This window comes from Osmerus eperlanus, chromosome 16, assembly GCF_963692335.1.
Source record: "Osmerus eperlanus chromosome 16, fOsmEpe2.1, whole genome shotgun sequence".
Lineage (NCBI taxonomy): Eukaryota > Metazoa > Chordata > Actinopteri > Osmeriformes > Osmeridae > Osmerus > Osmerus eperlanus.
In genome coordinates, this window is record NC_085033.1 from 12644540 (window position 1) to 12669801 (window position 25262).

At 45.0% G+C, this 25262-nt stretch overlaps 1 protein-coding gene across 2 annotated transcripts; it reads right to left on the reverse strand.

The window, feature by feature from the left end:
- Positions 1-77: 77 nt before the first annotated feature.
- Positions 78-23270, reverse strand: LOC134036465 (rab effector MyRIP-like). 2 transcript variants are annotated; one of them, XM_062481438.1, is made up of 16 exons: positions 22933-23270; positions 21609-21787; positions 13969-14190; positions 11503-11639; positions 9003-9083; positions 8046-8143; positions 6666-6746; positions 6104-6310; positions 5726-5867; positions 4907-5382; positions 2457-4685; positions 1706-1900; positions 1108-1248; positions 894-983; positions 729-789; positions 78-623 (listed from the first exon to the last, which is right to left on the reverse strand). In XM_062481438.1, the coding sequence occupies exons 2-16, from the start codon at positions 21716-21718 to the stop codon at positions 610-612; spliced, it is 4284 nt and encodes a 1427-aa protein (XP_062337422.1). In that variant the 5' UTR covers positions 21719-21787; positions 22933-23270; the 3' UTR covers positions 78-609. The 2 variants fall into 2 exon arrangements, with proteins under 2 accessions (XP_062337422.1, XP_062337421.1); XM_062481437.1 differs by having other exon boundaries at positions 1087-1248; positions 22933-23269.
- Positions 23271-25262: the final 1992 nt, after the last annotated feature.

A 25262-nucleotide genomic window follows, 5' to 3' on the forward strand; every position in this document is an offset into this window, starting at 1 on the left:
TAAATGTTTTTTTCATAGATGACTTTTGATGACTACGGATGTTATTCAGATGTTATTTCAATAACGTAACCATAACACGTGATGAAGTGTATGTTTATTCATTAAAGAATCACAAATCATGTAATAATCACAGTTTCCAGCAAATTACCACACAGTTTTGTTCGGTTGTGTCAGAAGTGATGATCCTCTCAAATAAATATGACACTGATTGGTCAACTAATAGACAGCAACAGACATTAAACTCAGCAGCAAGTTGGCGATGAACACTATGGCATTACTCTTTCTATTTTTTACATAATTGTTCCTCTCTTTAATCTTCTTTTTAAAGGAACTCTTGTCCACACACAGTGGCTGAAAATAATATGACTAGTAAAACACCATCCCACAGTTGCTGAGGTGTCTGAAGGTTCCTGAAGGTTCCTGAAGGTTCCTGAAGGTGGAGTATTAAGGCAGATGGTGGCCCTAGGGTGAGCAGCAGCCATCTTGTGAGTACGTTGTTTACGACACATCCTGGCGGCAGATTCAGGCTTCAAGGCACTACTGTGGGGAACTGACAGGTCAGGAGTGTGGATGACCCAGCGTCTGGGGCCAGTGCTCCTGCGTCCAGCTCTAAGTCTCCTTATCTAGAGAGTCAAAGAACACAGTTGGCGAGGTAAGTAAGATTGTGAGGTTTTCTTACAATAATGACAACAGTGTTCAACATCAAACGTTTCAGTGAATCAGTACACCTTTGAGTGGCGGAGCTGGCAGTCGCCTCCTGAATTGTCGAGATGAATCCAGGGTTTGTGGCTGCAGAGTTTGGAATGATAAGATTCATGATAAATTGCAATGAATACGTACAAATAATTACTGTAAGATGGTCAGTTGTATTAAGTTTGGCTTGGATGGCCTACTTGGGTCTTGGGCTTGACGAAGCGGGTCTGAGGTATCACGTCGAGGCCGGCGTTCTTCAGAGCTGCGATCCTCGCCGCGATGTCGGACACCTATGGGTACGGCACAGGCAGTGTTACGAGGGCGATGGAGAAAGGCAATCTAAGAACGAGCTCTCCAGAGATGCGGCTCTGTTGACATCCTAGACGAACACACCTGTAGCTCAGACTGCTGCACCTGGGCTGCGGCCGAGGCCACCTGGTCCTCCAGGAAAGCCAGTTCGTTCTCGGAGGTGGCGGCACTGACGCCCCTGGCACACTCCTCCAGGTCACCCAGCTCCGCCTCAAGGCCATAAACTGTCCCCGCTGCCACATAAACCTACAGAAGGCATAGTCAGTGGATGGTTTACAGTTGACCTTGAAGTAGGACAATGAATTCGGACCATAATTCCTTCATATAATTAAATCAATCAATCAATATTTTTTTATAGAGCACCTTTAAAAATAACCATGGTTGGCCAAAGTGCTGTGCAGGAGGTAAAACTCATTCAAATGTAAACCGAAATGCATTTTTTTCTTTTTTGTTGCAAGGTTCGGTGAACAGACAGTGTCTTCGGGATGGATGTGAATCCTTCATCTTACATTTAGTCATTTAGCAGACGCTCTTATCCAGAGCGACTTACAGTAAGTACAGGGACATTCCCCCCCGAGGCAAGTAGGGTGAAATGCCTTGCCCAAGGACACAACGTCATTTTGCATGGCCGGGAATCGAACCGGCAACCTTCTGATTAATAGCCTGATTCCCTAACCGCTCAGCCATCTGACCCCCATCTTACGTTCTCCTCCATCCTGCCCAGCTGCTCATCCAGTTTCTTGATGTCGGTGTTGGGGGGCAGCCGGGGGGCAGCTGGGGGCTGGTGGTCCCCGCTGGCCAAGTCGCTGCCCTTCATCCCCTGAAGGAGCTCCTCTGTAGCGTTCAGCACCTTCAGCACCTCGGTGGTGATGCTGCGCAGGGACACCGCCGAGTACCTCTGCACACACACACACACACACACACACACGTACACACACATATACACATACACGTGCACACACGCACACACATACACACACACGTACACACACATATACACATACACGTACACACACGCACACACATACACACACAAATAAATAAATATAAACACACACATTCAGACATGCACATGTGCCAAGGGGATGAAACATTACCATTAGAATTATAAATCTACTCTGGGATCACAGAATCCTTTATAAAAAGCTTTTCCACAAAACGCGATGGAAGAAAAGTAGGAAGTAGTAGGAAATAGAGAGAAATATCAAGCTGTTAAAATGTACTACATTTGACCTCACCTGCTGTAACAAAGTGGAGATGAACTGTAGTGACTGTTCTAACTCCAGGTCATTAGGACTAACCTAACAGAGGCAGACGGAAAGAAATAAGGTTGAAGGAAGACAAAGAAGGCAGAGTGAACAGGTAGGGAGCAGGGCGATAGTCTGCCATCTAAGCTGTTAGTACTGTTGCATTTTGGGAAGAGGTTCAGAGAGGTAAAGAACTTGAATTCTTACATTCTGTATCTCTTCTGGAGACAGTAAGTCCCCCTGAACAGAGGGGGCGCTGTCCTGCAGCTCTGTAGGCCTGTTGTCTTCCACATCTTCCTCTCTCTCCTCTGTATTCTTACATTTATTCTTATTGTCGCTTTCTCCGAGAGCTTCTTCTTCCTCCCTCTTTGCCAGATTTATGTCACTTCCTTCCGCAGTCATGTCCTCTTTCTCCTTGTCTTGTTTTTCCTCTCTCTCTTCCTCCACCACCTCGACCCTTTTAAATACAACTCTGTACGTTTTGTCATCCTCGGTCTCCTGACAAGTGTCTTTTTCTGCCATTGCTGATATGTCTTTTATTCTCTTCTCTGTATTCTGCTGTTCTGCTGTTGACTGCGTCGACTCATGCTCCATCCTTTCCTTTTCTTTACTGTCATGCTCCTTTTTTCCCAAAACGTTCTCTCCATCCATAACATTCTGTCCGGACAGATCCACTGTGTCTCTCTGTCCCTCTGACCAAACTGCCATCTCGTGAGTTTCTTCGACAGAGACGCGGCTAGATTCTGTTTCTCTGCCCACCTTGTTCCCATCGTCCTCCTCCGCTTCTCCTTCACCCGTCCTTCCTTCCGTGTCCTCGTGTCTCTCTCTCTCCCACTCTGCGTAGGGGTCTCTCTCCCCTTCCACCTCATCCAGGGCCAACGTTATGCTGCTGATGATCCTGTCAAACTCCATGACTCCCTCCTCGCTGACTGTTCTCCGCAGCTCAGGCCTTTCCTCCGAGGGGTCTCCTGTCTCACCCGCCTGTCTTTCCTCTCTCTCAGTCGCGGGGGCTCCTTTCATGCTCGCTCGCCCTTCGTCAGTGTGTCCGTGTTCTGCTCTTGGGAGACTTTCTCCTTTTTGGGTTGAGGATTCGTCCGTCTCATCTGACTCGTGTGTTTCTTCTTGTTTTTCCCGTCGTGCGGCCAGGTCACCTCTCATCTCCTGCTCTCTCTCCACAGGTGTGTATCCACGTCTCGTGTCCTTTTGGTCTCCACCCACCTCCGAGTCCATCGCCCTCTCTCCGTCTTCGACCTTGTCCCCGTCGTCAAAGTCAAACAGCCCCACGTCCAGTTTTCCGATGCTGTCTCTCCTCTCCTCCCTCTTCCCTCTGCCTCTTTCTTCCTCCATATTTACCCCCATGAACCAGAGCCTCTCCCTGTCCTTCCTCTCTTGCTCCTTCTCTTCCTCTCCCATCCTGTCCAGCTCGTCTTCTGTCGAGGAGAACTGAGAAGCGCTCACGAGACTTGCCAAGTCTCGGACTTTAGAAGCCAGCTCCTTCTTCTCTGCCTCCATCTCCCACAACGACCCTTCTTCCAGGAGCTTCTCACTCTCCCCCCCTCCCCCCTCCCCGCCCTCCTCTCCCTCCGACTCTGGACCCGCTCTGTCCGACTCGTCCTCCGTGGAGGAGCACTGGGAGGCGTCCACCTGCTTAGCCAGCCGGTAAAGTTTCGACCTCATCTCCTCTTTCTCCCCGTCCCACTCCCGCTCGCTCCCCTCCTCCCCCCCTCGCTCCATATCTTCCTCGTTAAGACCTAGTCGATCGAGTTCGTCTTCGGTCGACGAGAACTGGTTGGCTCTGACCTGCCTGGCCAGCTCACGTAGTTTGTAGGTAAGTTGATCTGCGTGTCCCCCTCTCTCTCCTTCAGGCTCCTCGGTCATCTCTTCATCCCTCTCTTCTTCCCAGTCGCCCTCACTCCTTCCCACCCGGTCCAGCTCATCCTCAGTTGATGAAAACTGTGTCACGCTGGACTGAGCAGCCAGCCTGCACAGGTTGAACATCATCTCTTCCTTCTCGCCTTCCCTCCCTCCTCTCCTTTCTTCCATAACCTCGTCCATTTGCCCTCTCTCCATATCTACATCCGTGTCCCGAAATCTTCCGTCCTCCACTTCCTGTTGCACTCCATGCCTCTCTTGTTTGTTCTCTCTCCCCTCATCAAGCCAATGCTCTGTGGGCTGATTCCCCCTCACTCTGCCGGCCAGCTGTCTCAGTTTGACGTTCAGTTCTTCATTCATTGTGGCAGCTTTAGCTGCTGACCCATCCGTGTTTTCTGTGAGCCCCACCTCGGGGTCAAACGGGTCAGGGGTCAGGGCACCAGAGGTCAAACCATCGGAGGTCAAGGTGTCCGGGGTGACTGCATCAGAGACATAGCTAGACTGGCTCTCCTTTTTCCCAGCATGCTTTTTCACCAGGGCTTCCAGTAGCCTGGTGCTGTACTCCTGTTGGAGAGAGGTAGAATACCTTACAGTCTACATAAACAATGTACATGAATACACTTTAGTTATTATATCACCAATATTACAAGAGATGTCCCCAGAACATCACTCATTGTTTAGTATCAGTGTTTTGCCTTTCAGGAATATGACAAATATGACTTATGTTTTTGGTGAGTTACTCCCTGAAAGGTACAGAAATCTAAGAATGTTCTTCTAGATCTTACCGGCACGGAGGAAGAGAGGGACGCCTGGTCCTTCTTAGTCCTTTTCTTCTTCCTCAACCTCCTGCCCTTGTTCACCTCCAGTTCATCCGCCCCACTGCTCTCCGGCCCCTCGGGGTTAAAGTTCATGTCGATGACACTCCGTCTCCGGGGCGACGCTGTGCCGGTGCGCCTGTGCTCGATGGGAACCTTCCTCTTCAGCAGGGAGAGCATGGACTTCTGGGACTTGGAGTTCTTGCCTTCCTCGGAGTCTGAGAGGAGGAGGGCGCCAGAGTTCATCTTCCTGCGGATCTCCAGCAGGGCGGCGCCCCAGGCGCCCTCGGCCTCGGTGTCTGAGCCCATCTCGTCGTAGGCGGAGACCACCCCGGACTCCCTCTCCAGGACGCTGTAGACCAGGCTCTTCCTCTTAGTGAGCAGGCTGGGCCGGGACAACTGGGTGCTCTGCAGGGCCATCCAGTTACCGTCAGGACTCTTCAGCACTGAGGATGCAGGTCAGGATGCAAACAAACACACACACAGACAGACAGACATGAACACACACACATACATACATACGCAGACAGCCATGTACGGACACACGCAGGCAGACAGACATGTACAAACACACACACATACATACATACGCAGACAGCCATGTACGGACACACAGAGGCAGACAGACAGACAAACAGACAGAGACTTCAGCCAACATAATAATGTTCAAAAAATCTTTTTACAACATTATAAAAGTAAAATGTTTCCGGGCCTAGCAGGGAAGCATTTCGTTTCGTCACTAGCTTGTTTGCAAAGGTGTGTGATAGGTTGGTGTACTCAGGATCTTACTAGAGTTATCCAGGCGGTCTACACTCTTCCAGTTAGTGATGGCAGCCCCTCCCCCTTCCTTCTTCAGCCCCTGGGAGGGATCCAGCCCTGGCGGCAGCTCTCCAGGGCTGGTGTCCAACAGGGAAAAGGCAGAGTGGGACCTCTGCAGAAACACAGAAATGTTTTAACTTTATGACCTTTTAACATCTACTGTGTGGTATCTGTAGTCATGTACCGCCTTGGTAATGGTACATGAGCTGTTACACTAATAGCCAGTAGAGGCCAGTATGTTCCAACAAATGCTTGCCTCGAGATGGAATTTCTGCTTAATGGTTATGCATGTCTATCATGTAAAATGTTCCACAAACACACAACTTAGACACAGACACACAGACTAACAAAGACTTTGAGGGCGCTGTGGGGCTGGCCGCTGGGGGGCTGGCTGCTGGGGGGCTGGCCGCTGGGGGGCTGGCCGCTGGGGGGCTGGCCGCTGGGGGGCTGGCTGCTGTGGGAGGCAGGACAGGCAGCACACTGCTCACTGCTCTGGTCAGAGCGCCAGTCCAGCTCTGGCTTCCCCTCTGACAGGTTCCTCCTCCTCCGAATGACCTGAGAAGGAGAGGACACAGTGGGCGGTGTGTTTGTTTTAGGAGGATAGGGGGGGTGGGGGGGATAGGGGGTGAGGGGGGTGGAGTAGGATGGGGGGTGGAGGGGATAGGGGGTGAGGGGGGTGGAGTAGGATGGGGGGTGGAGGGGATAGGGGGTGAGGAGGGTTGGAAGAGGATGGGGGGAGGTTGGGGGTGTTACTTTCAGGAAATGGGCGTGAATAGAAACAGCAGACATCTTGTTATTACAGTAAAGTAAGATATTAATAAATATAATAAATAATGTGAAACAAATCTGCTTGAACTCTGTCAAAGAATTCCTACTGGTATTAGAAGACAGCATTATGTCTGACACCTACATTTTGCACAATTGTTTTGGCCAGTTCCTCAATGAGTTCCTGTCTGTGCAGCTGCAGGTAATGAGCTTCATTCTGCTTCGCCTGGTGAGAAAAAAACGCAACACTGAATAGTTTGTTTTAATACACGGCTGACGTTTTTAAATTTGTGAATAACAGTCACTTGTTTATAATTACATGTAGGTGTAAATACTTGTGTTTTAAATATTATGTTATACTACTGTACTGCCACAGTCTTCCAGAAGGGATGGATGAAGTGCCTATCCATCTAGACACAGTTTTGAGCCCACTAATCTGGCAGAGATGGGTCATCATTACTGCGTACCAAATCATTCTAACAGCCAAGAGAGCTGCTAATGCCGGTCCTGCCGTGCCTTAAAGAGAGGACAGACTACAACATGCTTCAAGTCCATCCTGCAGTGCTGTACAGTACAAAATGTCCTATCTTCAGAGTTAAATCTATAGCGTTGCTTCTCCGGAATAAGACCACACAAAGGGTAGTGAGGGATTACCGCATGCATGTTCAAACGTACACAAGCCCCGTACTCTAGTTAATCTCCACTGAACCAAACTGCACAAGAGAACAAATCAGGACTGAAAGACTCGTCGCGTCTGCTCCCGTCATGGAACTAATGGAGGAGATTTCTTAGATAGAAACAGCGACTCACAAAGCTGACGTGCAGATTGGATAATACAGTGTTTCACTGTATACAGTTTGTAATATTACACTACAATGCAAAACAGCAGCCAGAAGTCAAAAGTATGGGAAAGGACCTTTTGATAGCTCCAATGCAGTGCGCTGTGAAACCGACAAATTCTATGATTAAAAGGTCAAAATTGACAATAACATCTCATTTTATTAAAGGGATCCCCGTATGTGCCATTAATGCCGTGGCCTTTGGGTGAACTTGCTGCTAATCTTTACTAAGTGTTCCTGGATTTCCATAATCTGATATATGTGTAGATGTATAGCTAGTAGGAGAACTGGAGGTCATTTCAGAAACATATTAAAGGACTTATGGGTAACAGGGGAGCTTTTGTACTGAGTCGATCAGGCAAGGATAGATTAAAGTAGACAGGCTGTATATAAGGCTCTGGAAAAAAAATGAGAGATCACTGCAGCTTTTTCTTTCATTTTTGAGAAGGACAATTTTGAGTGAGGAACAGAAGGGTTAGGTTTTGCAGTGACCCTTCTTTTCCTCACTCAAAATTGTCCTTCTCGACTTTTTTAAAAATGAAAGAAAAAAGTGCAGTGTTCTCTATTTTCTCTAATTCTTTCCAGAGCTGTATATCTTTGCTATAGTACAACAGGAGAAATAAACCAAAATGTAATAATGTAATATAAGATAACACACAGTATATAGTAATCATACAGTATTTTACCTGGTTGTCAGTGTGGAATTCAGCCTTTGAGATGGCTTCATCTATGGCCTCCTCTGCCACTCTCATTGCCACCGTCAGGGTCTCTGCCATGCTGTGCTCTGGTGGGAAAACACAAACCATTGTTTGGCATTTGGATTCATTTCGCTTTATCTACATTGGAATTTGTCTGGGCACTGGCACACTGGCATGGGTGGGCCACGTTCCCATCAGGACTGACATAGTATTTAATTTAGTTTAATTTAATTTCAGTCCCTTATCTCAGTGATTCTCAACCCTGGTCCTCAAGTACCCCCTGTCCTGCATGTTTTAGATGTTTCCCTGCTCCAACACACCTGATTCATGGATGGATGGATGGATGGGTTATCTAGTTATACAGAAACCTGCTAACGACCATTCGTTTGAATCAGGTGTGTTGGAACAGGGAAATATCTAAAACAGGTATCCCTGTTTTAGATATTTCAAGTACCCCCTGCAGGACAGGGGGTACTTGAGAACCAGGGTTGAGAACCACTGCTTATCTTATCAGTGCATTGGACTAGGGAGAGGGATTGGTTTGTTTGTGTGTGTGTGCGTGTGTGTACAGTATGTGTAAATTGCAGATGGGTTGTGTGTGTGTACAGTCTGTTTAACTATTCATACTTCTGCTCAATCATTCAGTGAGTCACAGTGCTTCACTGGGGACTGGGCAGAGCTGGGCTGGACTATGGGGAGCCAATGACAGCCTATTGGTTCAGAAGGATTAGTCTGCTGAAGCGAGATCGCTGCATAGCTTGATCTCTCATGGCCAACGTTTGATAATGTGATGCAGTACTCTTCCCAACCACAAGGAGGTGGCAGCAGTTTGTGCAGCTCTAGTTTGTTTGTTTTCGTGAACTGTGAAAGTTTCATCATCAAACAAACAGCTGTGTTTATTCCTTACTTGTTTTTTGTTTAGTTTTTTTCTTAGCAGAAACCCACCTTCACTTTGTCTGTAAAATGTTGAGTCGCTGCCACATATACTGTCGTCATTGCCAATACTCTCCTCGTAGGTGCTGCCCTCTACAAACACACACACACACCACACACATACAGAGGGAGTAGACAAACATGTTCAAAGGTAAGATAGTAAAAAAGAGTGATATTGAAGCTGTTTGTACTTAATTAAAAGTCAGTGATCCCTGGAACAAGCTGTAGGGCAAAACTTGATTTAGAGAAAAATATTTTTTTGTGTTATTGCTGTTTGGTTTGTCGACAATATTTTTGGCATGCATAAAATTTGGTACAGTAATTGTATCTAACATTTACATTTATTCATTTAGCAGACACTTTTATCCAAAGCGACTTCCAAGAGAGAGCTTTACAAAAGTGCATAGGTCACTGAACATAACAACGAGATAGCCCCAAACATGACTGAGTTTGACTCAGGAAAGTTTAGCCTTTGGGTCAACTTCTAGGTTATACTCCACACTGAGCTAATTTCTTCTCACCTAAATATGTGCACAATGCTGTGATTTGAGGCTAAAGTCCCTGACTCAGAAAACTGTGGCCTTGTGTATGGTATTAGCCAGCATTATCCCCGGGCGGGGGCAGGGGAAGGGCAGGTCCAGATCTGGGGCGGAGGCAGGGGAAGGGCAGGTCCAGATTACAGGACCTCCATGGGGACCATTTTAAAGGGCAAAGATGTGAGTTCAACGCAATGTAATGGTCTTTGAAAATGATTGAGATCAACTTTATTTACGACATACTAGTTTAATATTTCAAACAGAGATCGTTATCGAGAACTATTAATATTTCAAGCCGTATTCAAGCTAAGTTTATGATCAAAAATTCCTGATAGTCTGATGGTGGAATATGAAGAAGACTCTACTGAATCATCTTCTTCAAGCACACAGTATCATGGTGACATAACTGTGTGTGACTAACTCAGAAGGGAAACAGAAGTTGACCTATCTGAAATGGAAGCTATGTGTCCAGGCCAGATTCATGACATTACTGGGAGTCTTGACCGTTACTTTGTTGTGACCCATCGGAACAGTTTGTCAGGCTGTGGGTCTGTCCCTGTTGACAGGATAAATCCTCCCCCAGCTACTAAAGGTCACCGCAAAGGTCAACTAGACTCTGATGTAACTTTGAACCCACCTAGGGAACAAAAATCATGCTGGGTAGTGGGTACACACAAACACACACATGCACACACACACACACACACAAACAGACACTGCAGTTAGAACACCAGTAGTTTACACTTGTGTGATCAAATTCATGAGTACCCCTGCATTCCATTCAGCTTCTTCCTGTCTATTATTAGAGGGTCTTAGAATGGTGGGCGCTCCTATTGGCTCTACTTCAGCAGGATTGAACATCAGGAGCTCCTATTGGCTCTGCTTCTGTTCATCTGCGGGCCGCACTTCCCCCAGGTTGCACTGAAGTTAGTGTGATCCAGTCAAGACGTCAGCCCTCTCTGTACTGGAGCATACAGCTGCTCGCCCGTACCTAACAAACCCTGCCTGACATTAAAGCTGGACCTCTACTCTGTTGCCCGCAGGCAGGCAGTCGACTGTCAAAAACCCAAGGACGCATGGAAAAGGCTGTTAAACACAATACAGCACAGCATCTGAGAATGTACTTGTGTGTGTGTGTGTGTGTGTATGTGTGTGCGTGCGTGTGTATGTGTGTGTGTATGTGTGTGCTCTATCATGGGTTGTGTCTCATTGTTCCTGTTCCTGAGGGCAGGTCAGATCTCTGTTGTAGCGTCTGGAGATGTCTCGGGGCAGGTTGACTCACCAGGCACCCACTATAATGTCAACTAGTCCAAACTGACATGTCAGCACCTATTATCATCTTGTTAGGTTATTTATAGAGTTAAATCATTCACGCTGTACTGTATTTAAAGCCCTTTGTAAAATTCACATTACATTACAACTCAAACTGCGTTTAATACTAACTATTTTGTGGTACTGTTGTTGTTGCGAATTTAGGACACACACACACTAATGATACAGTACTGTAGCTTTGCTTCCCTGCTGCGTATTACTTGTTGTTTAGGCCCAAACATTCAAATACTTCCTAAGTTACACCAGCCTGTTTAATCTGCTGAAGTTGTTTTGTGAAATGACAGCCTGCCTCTGCTTAATCCTGCTTTTTTTCCCTCTCTGTGTGGTTCAGGGTACCAGAGGTAGAGAGAGGGAGAGAGAGGGAGAGAGACAGAGAGATATAGAGGAGGGAAGAGGGGGGAGGCAAGAGGGGGGAGGAGAGGAGGGGGGAGGAGAGGAGTGAAGAGGCCGTTTGGGATCATCCCACAAAACAACCAATTAATACTACATAGTTCTCCGCTGGTCATACTATCTGTATTCATGTAAAATAACAATTACCATAGCTAAAATTATCCACAGCAATATTGCTATACAGTACACTGTCTTATCTCAACACCACGACAAACCACGTCGTTGTAGCATTAGCATTAGTTGTAGCCTGTTACCTGTTAGCTCAGCTAGCGTCCCATGCTCTGCAAGGTGTTTCCTGTACAGGGTCTTCAGCACCTTGGCACTGCCAAACCTCTTGAAGCGACACTTAACATTGTTGTAGTACCACTCCAGTGACCGGGTCTTCAGTAGCCTGGGAAGACATTGAAGGGCTGGTTGAGACGTGAAGCGTAGCTATGTGGGTGGACTGACTGAGGAGATGTTTTATTGAGACAAGATGGAAAGATTACAGAGGGGCAAATCTGTGCAACAACACACACACACACATACACAGACAGAGAAAGAGAGAGAGAGAGAGAGAGAGAGAGAGAGAGAGGGAGAGAGAGAGAGAGAGAGAGAGAGAGAGAGAGAGAGAGAGAGAGAGAGAGAGAGAGAGACACACATACACCAGCTCTGCAGGGGACAATTAGAGTAAATTAATGCCAGGATTGTATCTCCATGTGGTAGTGTGCAATCGCACACTCACCTTCGATTTGGCGAAGGGGAGCAACACCCTTAAGCTATAGCACACACACACACACACACACACTTATATAACACATCTGAAAGCAATCTGCATATCTGTCACTCAATACATTCTTCTGTCCTACTACCCTATCTATGACATTACTCCAGTACAAGTCTATAGTAATACGCAGATTTCAACATGATTTCATCACGCACGTCTGTGAGTGTGTCACAGCATGTCATGACTCAAGAACCTAGAACAGGGATGTGTGTACTGATAAGCATGACACACGCACAACAGCGTGTGCATCATTCCAATATGGACCCTGCCGCATCTAGAACCCCTACCAGGACATTTCCACAAACTGATACCACGCTAGTACCCACACCACACAACATGACATCCTGTCCTTATCTCACCTTGACAGTGCACCAGCTCAGACTCATCTCTCTCTCTCCTACTCTCTATCTCTCTCTCAATCTCTCTCTCTCTCTCCTACTATGTCTCTCTCTCTCTCTGCCTCTCGCCTTCCATCCCATGTCATCTCTCCCTAACTCTCTCTCTCTCTTCTCTGATTACGAACATAATAATCCTCGAATCTATAACGAGTCTTCTTTTTCCCGACATCCAAGAAATAACACTGTCTGCATCTGCACATCTGTATGTCAGTTTATGGCAATCCTGAGACAACCACCAGTCTGGATGAGGAGTGATGGATGGGACTCAGGTGGCTGAGCGGTACTGTCCCTGTACTTACTGTAAGTCGCTCTGGATAAGAGTGTCTGCTAAATGACTAAATGTAAATGGATGGAGAGAAAGGAGGTCAGAGAGAAGAGAGAGGGGCATACGTGTTTACGGGTAGAGCAGACGAGTTTCTGTTGTAAGTAGAAACAGTTGGACTAGACGGATCCCTCATTGCATGAGGGGGTCAGATGGCTGAGCGGTTAGGGAACCGGGCTATTAATCAAAAGGTTGCCGGTTCGATTCCTGGCCGTGCGAATGACGTTGTGTCCTTGGGCAAGGCACTTCACCCTACTTGCTTCGGGGGGAATGTCCCTGTACTTACTGTAAGTCGTTCTGGATAAGAGCGTCTGCTAAATGTAAATGCTGCCTCGCACAAGCTCCTGCCAACAGATTTGGTTTCATTCCTGAGTAGGTATACATATCGATCCACTTGTAAGAGGGTCTGCACTTCAGTGATACTTATATTTATCAATGACAACAAACACGGAGCCTAAGCGATAGACACTATCTAGCTGACGCTATCAAGCTGAGCATGTCACAGGATGTTTACAAGGGAGCTCAAAATATGAATAAAATATGAGCTTCACAACTGATTAGGTACAGAACAACACGTAGGTATCCTCAGGGCTCTACCTGATGTAAAAAAAACACACACTGCATATTTCTAACCGCCACAGTAATACATGCCATCTTCGCATGCCAGCGGTGCAAAGTGCTGGTTAGTGCAGCATTCTGGTGTGCCAGTTTGTCATTGAGGACAGGTGATGTTGAGTGGAGGTGACATACAATGTCTACAGGTGACAGACATATTTTGCTGCTTCTCCTTCACTGATTCCAGAGATAAAATCCTGCCATTTCCTGTCTGTGCTCGTCAATCCTCTTAACATGACAACTGATCGCCACAGCCAGAAGATATCATCACGGTTCGAATGACACAACATTATATTCAGAAATAGGTGAATATAGATACATTCAACATGGATGACCTAAAAACTATTCAGCAGTCTTCCTGTGTGTGCCGGTAAGAAAACAAATTAGCCACTCGTAAAGACATTAGTCTTACTGAACCCCAGCATCAGTATTAATGTTTCTTTCCGATATCTAAAACTACACAAGAAATACAAACAGAACAATTGACACACACACACATACTGTACATACAGTACACACACACACACCGTACATAGAGTACACACACACACACGTACACCACTCCACCCCGGACCCCCCCCAGGATCCCCCCACACCCTCCCCAGACCCCCCACAGTACCGGGTCTTCTGGCAGACGGAGCAGAGCCAGGCTTTGTCCTTCTTGCTGTAGGCGCGGCAGGCCTTGCAGACGTTGTAGCCACAGTCCCGGCAGGACCTCTTGGGGTTGAGCAGGAAGCTGAAGGGGGAGCTGCAGCGGATGCAGCAGCGCTCGTTGAAGTGGCGCTGGCGAGACAGCAGGGAGCAGCGGCTACCCTCCTCATCCAGCTCCAGCTTCATCTCACTGGAAGGGAGGGGGGCGGAGGGAGGGAGGGAGGGGTGGAGAGAGAGAGAGAGAGAGAGAGAGAGAGAGAGAGAGAGAGAGAGAGAGAGAGAGAGAAGTAGAGAGAGATAAAAATAGTCGGGGAGTAGAGAGATGGAGGTAGGGAGGTACAAAGAGAGAGAAGGAATGAGAGAAAGAGAGAGAGAGAGACAGAGACAGAGAGAGAGAGAGAGAGAGAGAGAGAGAGAGAGAGAGAGAGAGAGAGAGAGAGAGAGAGAGAGAGAGAGAGAGAGAGAGAGAGAGAGAGAGAGAGAGAGAGAGAGAGAGGGCAACAAAGAGAGACATTCGGTGTTAGAGATCTAGTGGAACTAATCTCTTTTGAATGCCCAGTAATTCCAGTAATTGGGTAATGTCACATACTGGACATGAAAGCTATAGCATCTCCCACAGCAGAATCTGTCGTTGATCATCTTCTCACTTTCATAATACACAACAACTTTGATGAGTACACACCTAGCAATACCCAAATTGACATATTTGGAGGGAAAAATACAAATGTGCATACTCATCTAATGAGGCTATTTTACACTCAAGCAGAGTTCCAAAATAAATTGCAGTGGTCTGTGCACATTCAATAGTAAGTAAGTAAGTAAGACTTTATTTATATAGCACATTTCATACAAGAATTGCAGCTCAAGGTGCTTTACATAAAATCAATAAAAACAATAATACAAGTGATAAACAATTCAAACAAAAATAAAAATCCCAATAAGATCTCAAACCAACTTTAAACATGCATCTTAAAAGTAACAATAATATAATTAATAAAAGAAGGAAAACCCTTTTGAGATAAAATTACTTAAATGCTTCGGTAAAAAGGTAGGTTTTAAGCTGTCTTTTAAAAATGTCTAGAGTGTTTGCTTCCCTAATATTTATGGGTAATTTGTTCCATAGTTTTGGGGCGTAATTGACAAAGGCCGAATCACCAATCTTCTTATGACTGCTTCTGGTGACCTCTAATAGGCCTGCATTTGATGATCGCAGTGTTCTAGCTGGTGTGTAGTTTATAAAGGAGTTAGCAATGTAGCTAGGTCCTTGTCCGTGTAGAGCTTTGTATGTGAGGAAAAGGACCTTAAAGTCAATTCTGAAGGTAACAGGGAGCCAGTGTAAAGTAGCTAGGACAGGACTAATGTGTTCTCTCCTTTTAGTTTTGGTTAATAATCTAGCTGCAGAATTTTGAATGAGCTGTAGTCTTTCAGTGGTTTTCTTGGGAATACCAGTGAAAAGTGCGTTACAGTAGTCCAGCCGGCTGGATATAAAAGCATGAATTAACTTCTCTGCATCATTTTGGTTTATGAATGGTCGTACCTTTGCTATATTCCTCAGGTGAAAGAAAGCTGTTTTGGTCACTTTATTAATGTGAGAGTTGAAATTCAAATCTGAGTCCAGGATTACACCGAGACTCGTCACCTCTGGTTTAAAACAGGGGGTTAAACCTCCAAGATTCTTAATAAGCATCTCTCTTTTGGATTTGGGGCCACATAGTAGGACTTCGGTTTTGTCTTCATTTAATTTAAGAAAGTTAGCGTTCATCCATTTGTTTATTGCCAACAGGCAGTGGGTAATGGAATTGATGGCCGTTGCATCGTTGGGGTCAGTGGATATATATAGTTGTGTGTCATCCGCATAGCTATGGAAATCTATGTTATGTTCTCTGATTATGTCGCCGAGTGGTAACATATAAAGAGAAAAAAGTAATGGACCTAAGCAGCTTCCTTGAGCAACCCCGTAGCAGTTCTCATGTTTCTTGGACCTATGGTCACCTAAACTAACATAAAACTTCCTTCCTGTGATATATGATTTCATCCAGTTCAATACACTATCCGTGAACCCAATAAGCTTTTCCAGTCTATTGATTAGGATGTCGTGATCAATTGTATCAAATGCTGCACTGAGATCTAACAGGATAAGGATAGAGACTTTATTTGCATCAGAGTTTAGTCTGAGGTCGCTAATTATTTTGGTGAGAGCAGTTTCAGTACTGTGATATTTCCTGAAACCTGACTGCGAGACTTCCAGGATGTTATTTTCTTCAAGAAAAGAATTTAATTGGACTAAAACTATCTTTTCCAGTACTTTACTAATAAATGGAAGGTTTGATATTGGTCTGTAATTTGCAAGTAGACTGTTATCCAATTTGGGTTTCTTTAATAGGGGCTTTTACAACAGCTGTTTTGAAGGCATCTGGGAAAACACCAGTTCTAAGGGATGTGTTTATAATCTCTAGCACCGGACCTGAGACACTATCAAACACTCGCTTAAAGAATGTTGTGGGTATAGGATCAATATCTGAGGTTGTGGAGTTACATTCGCTGACAATTTTGGAAAGTTCACTAAGTGTGATACAGGTAAATGTGCTCATGGTTATGTTGCAGAATCTAATGATGTCAGTTTCGACCCCACTATTAATAATACTAGCTCTGATCAAAGTTATTTTGTTCTTGAAGAACAAAGCAAGCTCTTCACATTTAACTACTGAGGATGGAGGTGGAGCAGGGACAGTGTTTAGCAGCTGGTCAATGGTGGAGAAAAGAACTCTGGAATTTCTGGCATTTTCTGTAATAATGTTGGAGAAATATTCTCTCCTTGCTAGACAGATGGTTTTGTTATAGGTGGTTAGTGTATCTTTGTAGATATTGTAGTGGATAGTGATCTTTGTTTTCCTCCATTTTCTCTCTGCTGCACGGCATTTTCTTTTTGTTTCACTAACATTTTTATTTCTCAGCCATGGGGAGGTTCTGCTTGTGCACTTCTTTTTGGTTTTCAGTGGTGCAACAGAGTCTAACACAGATAATAGTGCATCATTGAGGTTCTCTACCATTTCATTCAGAGAGCAATCATGGTTAGTCGGCTCATATAGAGCAAATTGTTCAGAAAATTTCATCATAGCTGTATCGTCTAAATATCTTCTATGGACTAAGAATTCTTTTTTGGTTTTTGTTAGGATAATTTCCACATTAAAAAGTATATAATGATGGTCTGAGAGGGGTAGATCAGTTATTGAAATAGCCTTGACTTCATTCCTGTGATGGTTTGGCTGCACATTTGCAGCTAATTTCAATGGTGCCCGGAGTTGTGTAGGTCCCTATAAATTAAATATCTCTACTCTCTACTCTGCATCTAGCACTTCAGCTAACCTGCTGCTCCGGCACCGTGGCAACCAGTCAGACAGAGAGAGACCTCAATAGGGAGGAGAGAGACCAGTCAGACAGAGAGAGACCTCAATAGGGAGGAGAGAGACCAGTCAGACAGAGACAGACCTCAATAGGGAGGAGAGAGACCAGTCAGACAGAGAGAGACCAGTCAGATAGAGACCAGTCAGATAGAGAGAGACCTCAATAGGGAAGAGAGAGACCACTCAGACAGAGAGAGACCTCAATAGGGAGGAGAGAGACCAGTCAGACAGAGAGAGACCTCAATAGGGAGGAGAGAGACCAGTCAGACAGAGAGAGACCTCAATAGGGAGGAGAGAGACCAGTCAGACAGAGAGAGACCTCAATAGGGAGGAGAGAGACCAGTCAGACAGAGAGAGACCTCAATAGGGAGGAGAGAGACCAGTCAGACAGAGAGAGACCTCAATAGGGAGGAGAGAGACCAGTCAGACAGAGAGAGACCTCAATAGGGAGGAGAGAGACCAGTCAGACAGAGAGAGACCTCAATAGGGAGGAGAGAGACCAGTCAGACAAAGAGAGACCTCAATAGGGAGGAGCAAGACCAGTCAGACAGAGAGAGACCTAAATAGGGAGGAGAGAGACCAGTCAGACAGAGAGAGACCTCAATAGGGAGGAGAGAGACCAGTCAGACAAAGAGAGACCTCAATAGGGAGGAGCGAGACCAGTCAGACAGAGAGAGACCTAAATAGGAAGGAAAGAGACCGTTCAGACAGAGAGAGACCTCAATAGGGAGGAGAGAGACCAGTCAGACAAAGAGAGACCTCAATAGGGAGGAGCGAGACCAGTCAGACAGAGAGAGACCTCAATAGGGAGGAGAGAGGAAGGGATTAAGAGAAGAAGAGGGGTGGGTAAAGAAAAAAAGGGATGAGAGAAGGAAGAGTGTGTCAGTGAGTGAAAGAGGGGGGGGGGCTAAAGAGAGAGAACCAGGGCACTGGATAATCTTGTCAGATTAAATAGGAGCAGAAAAAAATAAAAGGTTTAAGTAAACAAAGATTGCGTAATGACATAATATGCAAAGATAGTATGCTAATGCTCCTTTTTCCAGTCAATGAACGTTGAAATTAGAGAACAATATAAAGTTAACAAAAATACTTTTCGAATTTAAGTACTATGAATCATGTTAATCCAAAACATTCAACGGAAAAACGGAAATTAAATTCCTCAAATTAATCCTTGATATTTCAGGATATCTGGTCAAACCAGTACAAGTGTGTGCTCACACAAAAGGCCAAGGGACCAGCTCGGGGCAGGGAACAAGTCTCAGAGTGGCCTGTGCTGTGTCATGATGAATAATCCTCATAACACTCCTGGTGATCTGCTGAAAACAATTTGGCCACCACGGATTCCTAGTCTCAATCAGAGGGGATTATTATCAGTGTGTGTGTGTGTGTGTATTTGGCAGAGAGAATGCCATGTGCCACTGAAGAGAAGCACATGTCTACTGTCCTCGCTCCCTGCTCACCTGGGGAGAATAGGTTCCACAGCTGTCATACACACTATAATTGTAAACAACTACTCTGTGTGTGTGTGTGTGTGTGTGTGTGTGTGTGTGTGTGTGTGTGTGTGTGTGTGTGTGTGTGTGTGTGTGTGTGTATGTATGTGTGTGTGTGTGTGATGGCATGCATTTTCATTCTTGAGGCTGAAAAAGAGAGAAAGAGTTTTTATGACTCATGCTTTCTCTGTGCATCCTTCGTGATCTTTATTCAACATGTAATTGCTCCCACCTTCCATGGTCTCCTCTGCAGCCCTGCTAGCTTATACTAACACATTATTAATTCACTCCATGTAGCTTTTACACATACTGCCCACCGATTGGCTGAACCTTTTCACAAGGTCATCGTTTACTACACAATCTAGTGCACCAGAGTTCAGAAAACAGTTCTGTGGACTGGGACGGCTGGTTCACAGTTATTTTATTGACTGACTGGCTGAAAATGACCCCAACATTTTTGCCTGATTCTACAGAAACAGCCTTTCTTTGCATCATCTTTAATTCCATATCTTTAAGCCCATATAATCACACAGCTGAGGGGTATTAGCTGAGAGAGGGTTAGCTTTAAGCATATGGAACACTGCAGTGGCCTACATTACATACATCACAAGATCAGTTAAACATATTAACACACATATACAACATCAGGAGCCAAATGACTGTTGTCCACTGCTAAGTGACCACGTTGCTGACCATAACATGGTAACCAACCAGTTACCATGTTAAATCTGAACAACAAGTTGTTTTTATAAAGGTTATGGCCACCGTGTCTAGTCACTGAAAAAGGGGTTTTGCTCAGCTCTACCCTCTGCTGTAGAAACACAGCACCACATGGACTGCTGTACACGCCATGATCTATGGACAAACTACACATCCTGAAATCTTAATTCTTCCAAGATAAAGTAAGACCACATATACACAGGAGGAAGAAGTACCGTAAACGATACTATGTGCTTGTATGCCATTTTTATAATCAAGTAGCTGTGTAAGTCTACCAAAGAAGAAGATAATAAAAGACAATAAATGTGAAGCTGTGAATCAACCAAAAAAAGCAGGTATTGGTCTCTCGTACAAATCCCGATTTGAGATTCTGTGTGGCTCCAATGGAATCAGTGGGGAAATGGAGAAGCGGGCATCAGGAAGCAGACAGGAACAGTCGGGCTGAGAGAGGAGCGAGGCTTGAGGAGGGGACAGGTGCTGCATGCTATGAGAGACTTAAGTCCGATGATGCTTTTACAATACATTTACATTACATTTAGTCATTTAGCAGACGCTCTTATCCAGAGCGACTTACAGTAAGTACAGGGACATTCCCCCCCGAGGCAAGTAGGGTGAAGTGCCTTGCCCAAGGGCACAACGTCATTTGGCACGGCCGGCAATCGAACTGGCAACCTTCAGATTACTATCCCGATTCCTTAACCGCTCAGCCACCTGTCTCCCACAATAGTCTAGGTGCCGGTGCTGAGCCTTTGGAGTGTGTGTGTGTGTGTATGTGAGTCTGTGTGTGTGTGTGAGTGAGTGAGTGAGTGAGTGTGTATGTGTGTGTGCTGGGGGGGGGGGGAGCAAGGGATAGCTATGTCTTTCTGAGTGTGTGTGTGTGTGTGTGTGAGGAAATTGATAGGTGTGTGTTTTTTGGGGGAAGAAAAAAGTGACGTGACGATTTCCCCGACTTCCAAATTTTGTTTTGCAAAAGTGGTTCTACATGGGAAACAAAACCCAGATTAGTTGTTGGTAAGCACCTGGTAATCAAAGGGACGTAATCACCTCTGACGGAATATCACGCGGAGGTACGCAAGACAACCGTCTGGTTGGAAAAGGTTGCAGACAACAAGTGCGTTCAAGATTATACATTTCAGGTCATGAATCTCTCCAAGTGGAATTAGGGTTGAGTTTGCCACTGTGAAAGGGTTTATCTAAAATGGTGCCAGAAGTAATGAAAGCAATGTGAGAAGCAGTGACTGATATGACCAGAACACATTTATATAAACAGCTAAAAAGTGTATAACTGCCTTTATCTCCTTATTGTTCCATTAGCCATTTTCACAGTGTTTATCTTTGGTTAACTAAGGGAATAATAACACACTGTGAAGGCTGGGCTTAGGTTTTCAATACTCTCCAGCAAGCTTGCAGGCCTGCAGTGAAACTCTGAACACAAGTCTGCATTAACCAGCCAAGAAAGACATCATCGTGTTATTCGTAACCTCTAAATGGCCACTCGCTCACACTAATAGTTTCCTGCTATTGTGTCCATGGAAGGATGAGAGTTTACACAACAAAAAGCAAAGAAAACCTCGAAGCCTCAGAGAAATCTTACAGTAAGCAAGACATATACTGGAGGGTCTTTAATCGTTGTGTGAATCTATACATAAAGTATGACTGGCCCTTGAACCCTTCCCCTGGAAGTGGAAAGGAAATGAGTCATAGTAGGAAAGGGCTGGCTCTTCCTGTCGCCTGTTTAGGGAAAATAGAAAGACGAGGCAGGAAGGGAAACATTCGTTGGTCTCCAACAATGCTTGTCACAGACCTAGAACACTGGATCACTGGACTGTTCATGTTCTATCAGAGCTCAAGAACTAGTACCCTCCACCTTTAGATGAGGAGAAGGTGAAAGGGGATCTTGTCATCTTCATAGTCCAAAACAAATGGTCTGACTGACCAGATACAGACAGACCCAGATAAGCGTGTGTGTGTGAGTGTGTGTGTGTGTGTCTCACCTGAGGCGCTCCTCCTCCTTCTTGCGGAGCCTCATGTCCCTCTGGACCACCTGCAGCACATGCTCCGCCTCCTCCTGTGTGAGACCAGACAGGTCCAGCTTACGACCCATGGCTAACTCACCCGTCAAACGCTGTCACTCGAACACTTAGACGGATAGGACCACTCTGATGAGGCCAGCCTGTGAGGGATGAGAGACAAACATGAATTTAAGGGGGGGGGGGGGGGGTAAGATGGCTGAGCGGTTAGGGAATCGGGCTATTAAGCAGAAGGTTGCCAGTTCGATTCCCAGCAGTGAAAAATGACGCACTTCACCCTACTTGCCTCGGGGGGGAATGTCCATGTACTTACTTTAAGTCGCTCTAAGAGTGTCTGCTAAATTACTAAATGTAAATGAATTGTTTGTTCTCTTTGCTCTGTGATTTCACTGATAACCACAAGGAGTATATCCTTTAGTCACCGTAGAGATAGAACTTAGCACAGTAACACACTGAACCCTTTGTAATGTAGACAATATACATGATGATATAGATCCAGCCCCAGCCGTTTCCTAAATGTCCTACATCTCTCTCTCCCTTACATTTTCTTGTTTCTCAATCTGTCCCATTATAGCAGAAAGGCCTTAAAATACATGTTTAAAATAAGAGACTGTTAAATAGTTATGTTTGACAACCGTACTCTCAGCCTGAATGCACTGCACTGGCTTGACTATTCAGGTAGCCATACTTGCAACACCCGCCACTGGTTTACAAACACCTGATTAAGACATGAGCAATTCTGCTTGGTGAGGATCGTGACCACTTTACCTGGAAGTTAAGTCCTCCAGTTCAACCTGATAACTGTAGCCACACAATCTAGCACTGACCTGGATTGGGTTTGACTTGACCTTTTCTTCCTTGAACAAGACTCTATTTCATAGAGTTAACCAACAATTCAAACATTGCTTGTTCGTTTTAATAAAATTGCACGAACTTTCTGATATAGCTATATGAAAATGAGGAATGATTTCCGAAAATACGTCTTACTCCCTTCTCATAATAGACCTAACTGAACATGAAATGTTAATATCAGTCTTTCACACCAAAAGTATAGGCTCCAAATGTATACAGAACTATGCAAAATATGGCAGAACCCTCCGGTCATACGCTGCCCATTGATCCCTTACCGGTAAAATGGACCGATTAAATAATAATATAACCTTGCATACCTTAAAATGGTTGGAAAAAGGCTTTAAAAGCATAACTGGAGCGTTAGCAAAAAAACAGCAGTTTTGTACCATTGCTCTATTTGTCCGAGATATTTACAGTGAAAATGTTTAATACTCACTGAGCCTAATGTCGCCTAGCTCCCACCGGTAATTCTCCGGATTGGTGTTGTGCAAAGCAGCTGCCGAGTGCGTATTGACACGAATTTTTAAATCAATGGGAAATTAATCACGTATATACTAATACATTAACACATTAAATCCTGCTTATTTTAATTGTATATCGTTACGAAAGAACGCACGCATTTGTACAGTATGAATCAAAATAAGAAAATAAGTTGGTTACACCTGCACCGTGCGCTTCTTAGCCAACCAATCGGAGTCTTACCAGAATCATTCTAAGCTAAACGGCAAATCTCAGCGTCTAAATTGTCCTTCAAAAGTGAGAGACTATGGTAGGCCTATGTGGAATCATGTTGATCTCTCACTCTCTCCCTCCCCCTATATGTCTCTCTGACTCTCTCTCTCCCTGTCGTTTTTTTAAATTATTCCAATCATGTATCCACTTGAATCGCAGCAACAAAACAGTAACATGTGAGTATGCCATCACTTTTGGATCATTCATCCCTCTCCTGTTCACATCTCAAACTTACACTCTCCAAAGTGTAAAGTTTACTGGGCCACTCAGGTGCTCCCTCAGGTATATTGCCACCTCTGTATATGTTCTGGAGAAGCTCCACCCCTTGGCAGTTTTTAGTTCTCTGATTCACAAACTTATGACAGAGAAGGTGGAGGAGAAGGTGGAGGAGAAGAGATCACGCTTGGACCGTCTGCAAATAATGTGATCATAATGTAACGATGACACCTCCCAAAAGCAGTGTCGGTGTGCAACATTTGAGCAATTGCAATTTCAAAATAGTGTTGTTCTGTTCCAGTAAAATAGTAGTTACTTAACCCAGTGTGGAAATCAGTAAGAGTATAAAGTGGTGCAGACCATTTCCAGGCTCTCCACTGGACCAGAATGGAGTGGACTGTGCAGCTGTGTCTGCTGTGTGTGCAGGTCTGTGTGCTCACCGCCACATCCCTGCAATCCCCACACAGAGGAGCTCTACCAGAGGAGGGGATCCATGACAACACAAATACGGTATGAATTATACTCTCAATATATAAGTTGTGTTGTCACAAAAAACGGTACTCCGGTTCCAAGTCTTTACTAAAAAAACAGACTATGAGATCATTGTCGATCACCAGAAACCAATTTACAAACATCACTGTACAGGGCTCTAAGGGTTTTATCAGAAATTTGGCGTGAGATTACCATACATGTAATGTATGGCGTGAGTCTCACTGTTCATGTCCTTTATGGTTTGCAGCAGACAAATTCATACAAATTCAATATCTAATATTGGGTCATACAAAAGAAAAGGGTACAACAGGCCTAACAAATTTAGATGACATATGACAAAATTTGTGTTTTGGAGTTTGGGATGTATATTTTTGTGCTTGTAACGCAACCAAAATTTAAAGAGCCCCATGAAGCGTGTTGAATCCACTCTTTCTACTACTTATAAATGATGTTCAAGTAAAGATTTATATTTTTGAGCTTTACAAATTATCTTTAAGTCATCTGCTGAGTTCACTTAAAGTCTACTCACATTTTTTTCAATCTAGAAGTACTCACTCTAGAAGTACTCACTCTAGAAGTACTCACTCTAGAAGTACTCACTCTAGAAGTACTCACTCTCAATTCTGTCCTCAGAAGGACACTTGATTCATGTGAGACATTATGGAGTTATGTGAATCACTTGAAGTTATAACGTGAGTCTTATTCTGATGTCAGGAGGAGGTCCTTGATGAGCTGAGGAATCAAGTGGAGGCTGTCACGGACGCTCCTTTCCCAGAAGTAGAAGGATGCAAACACAGACCAGGGGGGTGTTCCCCTTTAGCCCCCAACCAGGTGAGACACATTGTCCTTAATGCAGGGCTGTGCTAGTCAGACTGATCTGAGGCATGTTGTCAGGTTCTACAGGTTTAGTGTGCCTAATGATGTTATGACTGCACTGGGTTGGTAGTTTGTGTTCTTCCAAAAATGTGTTGTTCCAAGTAGCAACCAAAACTGCATCCCGTCACATCCACATCAAGGGGGGGATGGGGGGGGGGGGGTCCATTCCTTTGATAAAACATTTGCAACATGCAACAGACACCATTTGTTTGCCATATTGGCAGAGTTTAGACATATATGTGTCCTGTACTGTAGTGTTTGTCCTTATGTCAGTATTTTATTCTACATGGACCTATGTGTCTGAAATTGAGTTCAATTGCATGTCAACTGTCAGAAAATGGAAATGTTGACTTAAGAACCAGCTGCTGAATAGTGCTGTGGAATAAGGTTGTCAGATTTGCAAGCTTTGATTCAGATCATTTTCCAGGTCTTTAGGGACAAAAGACAGAC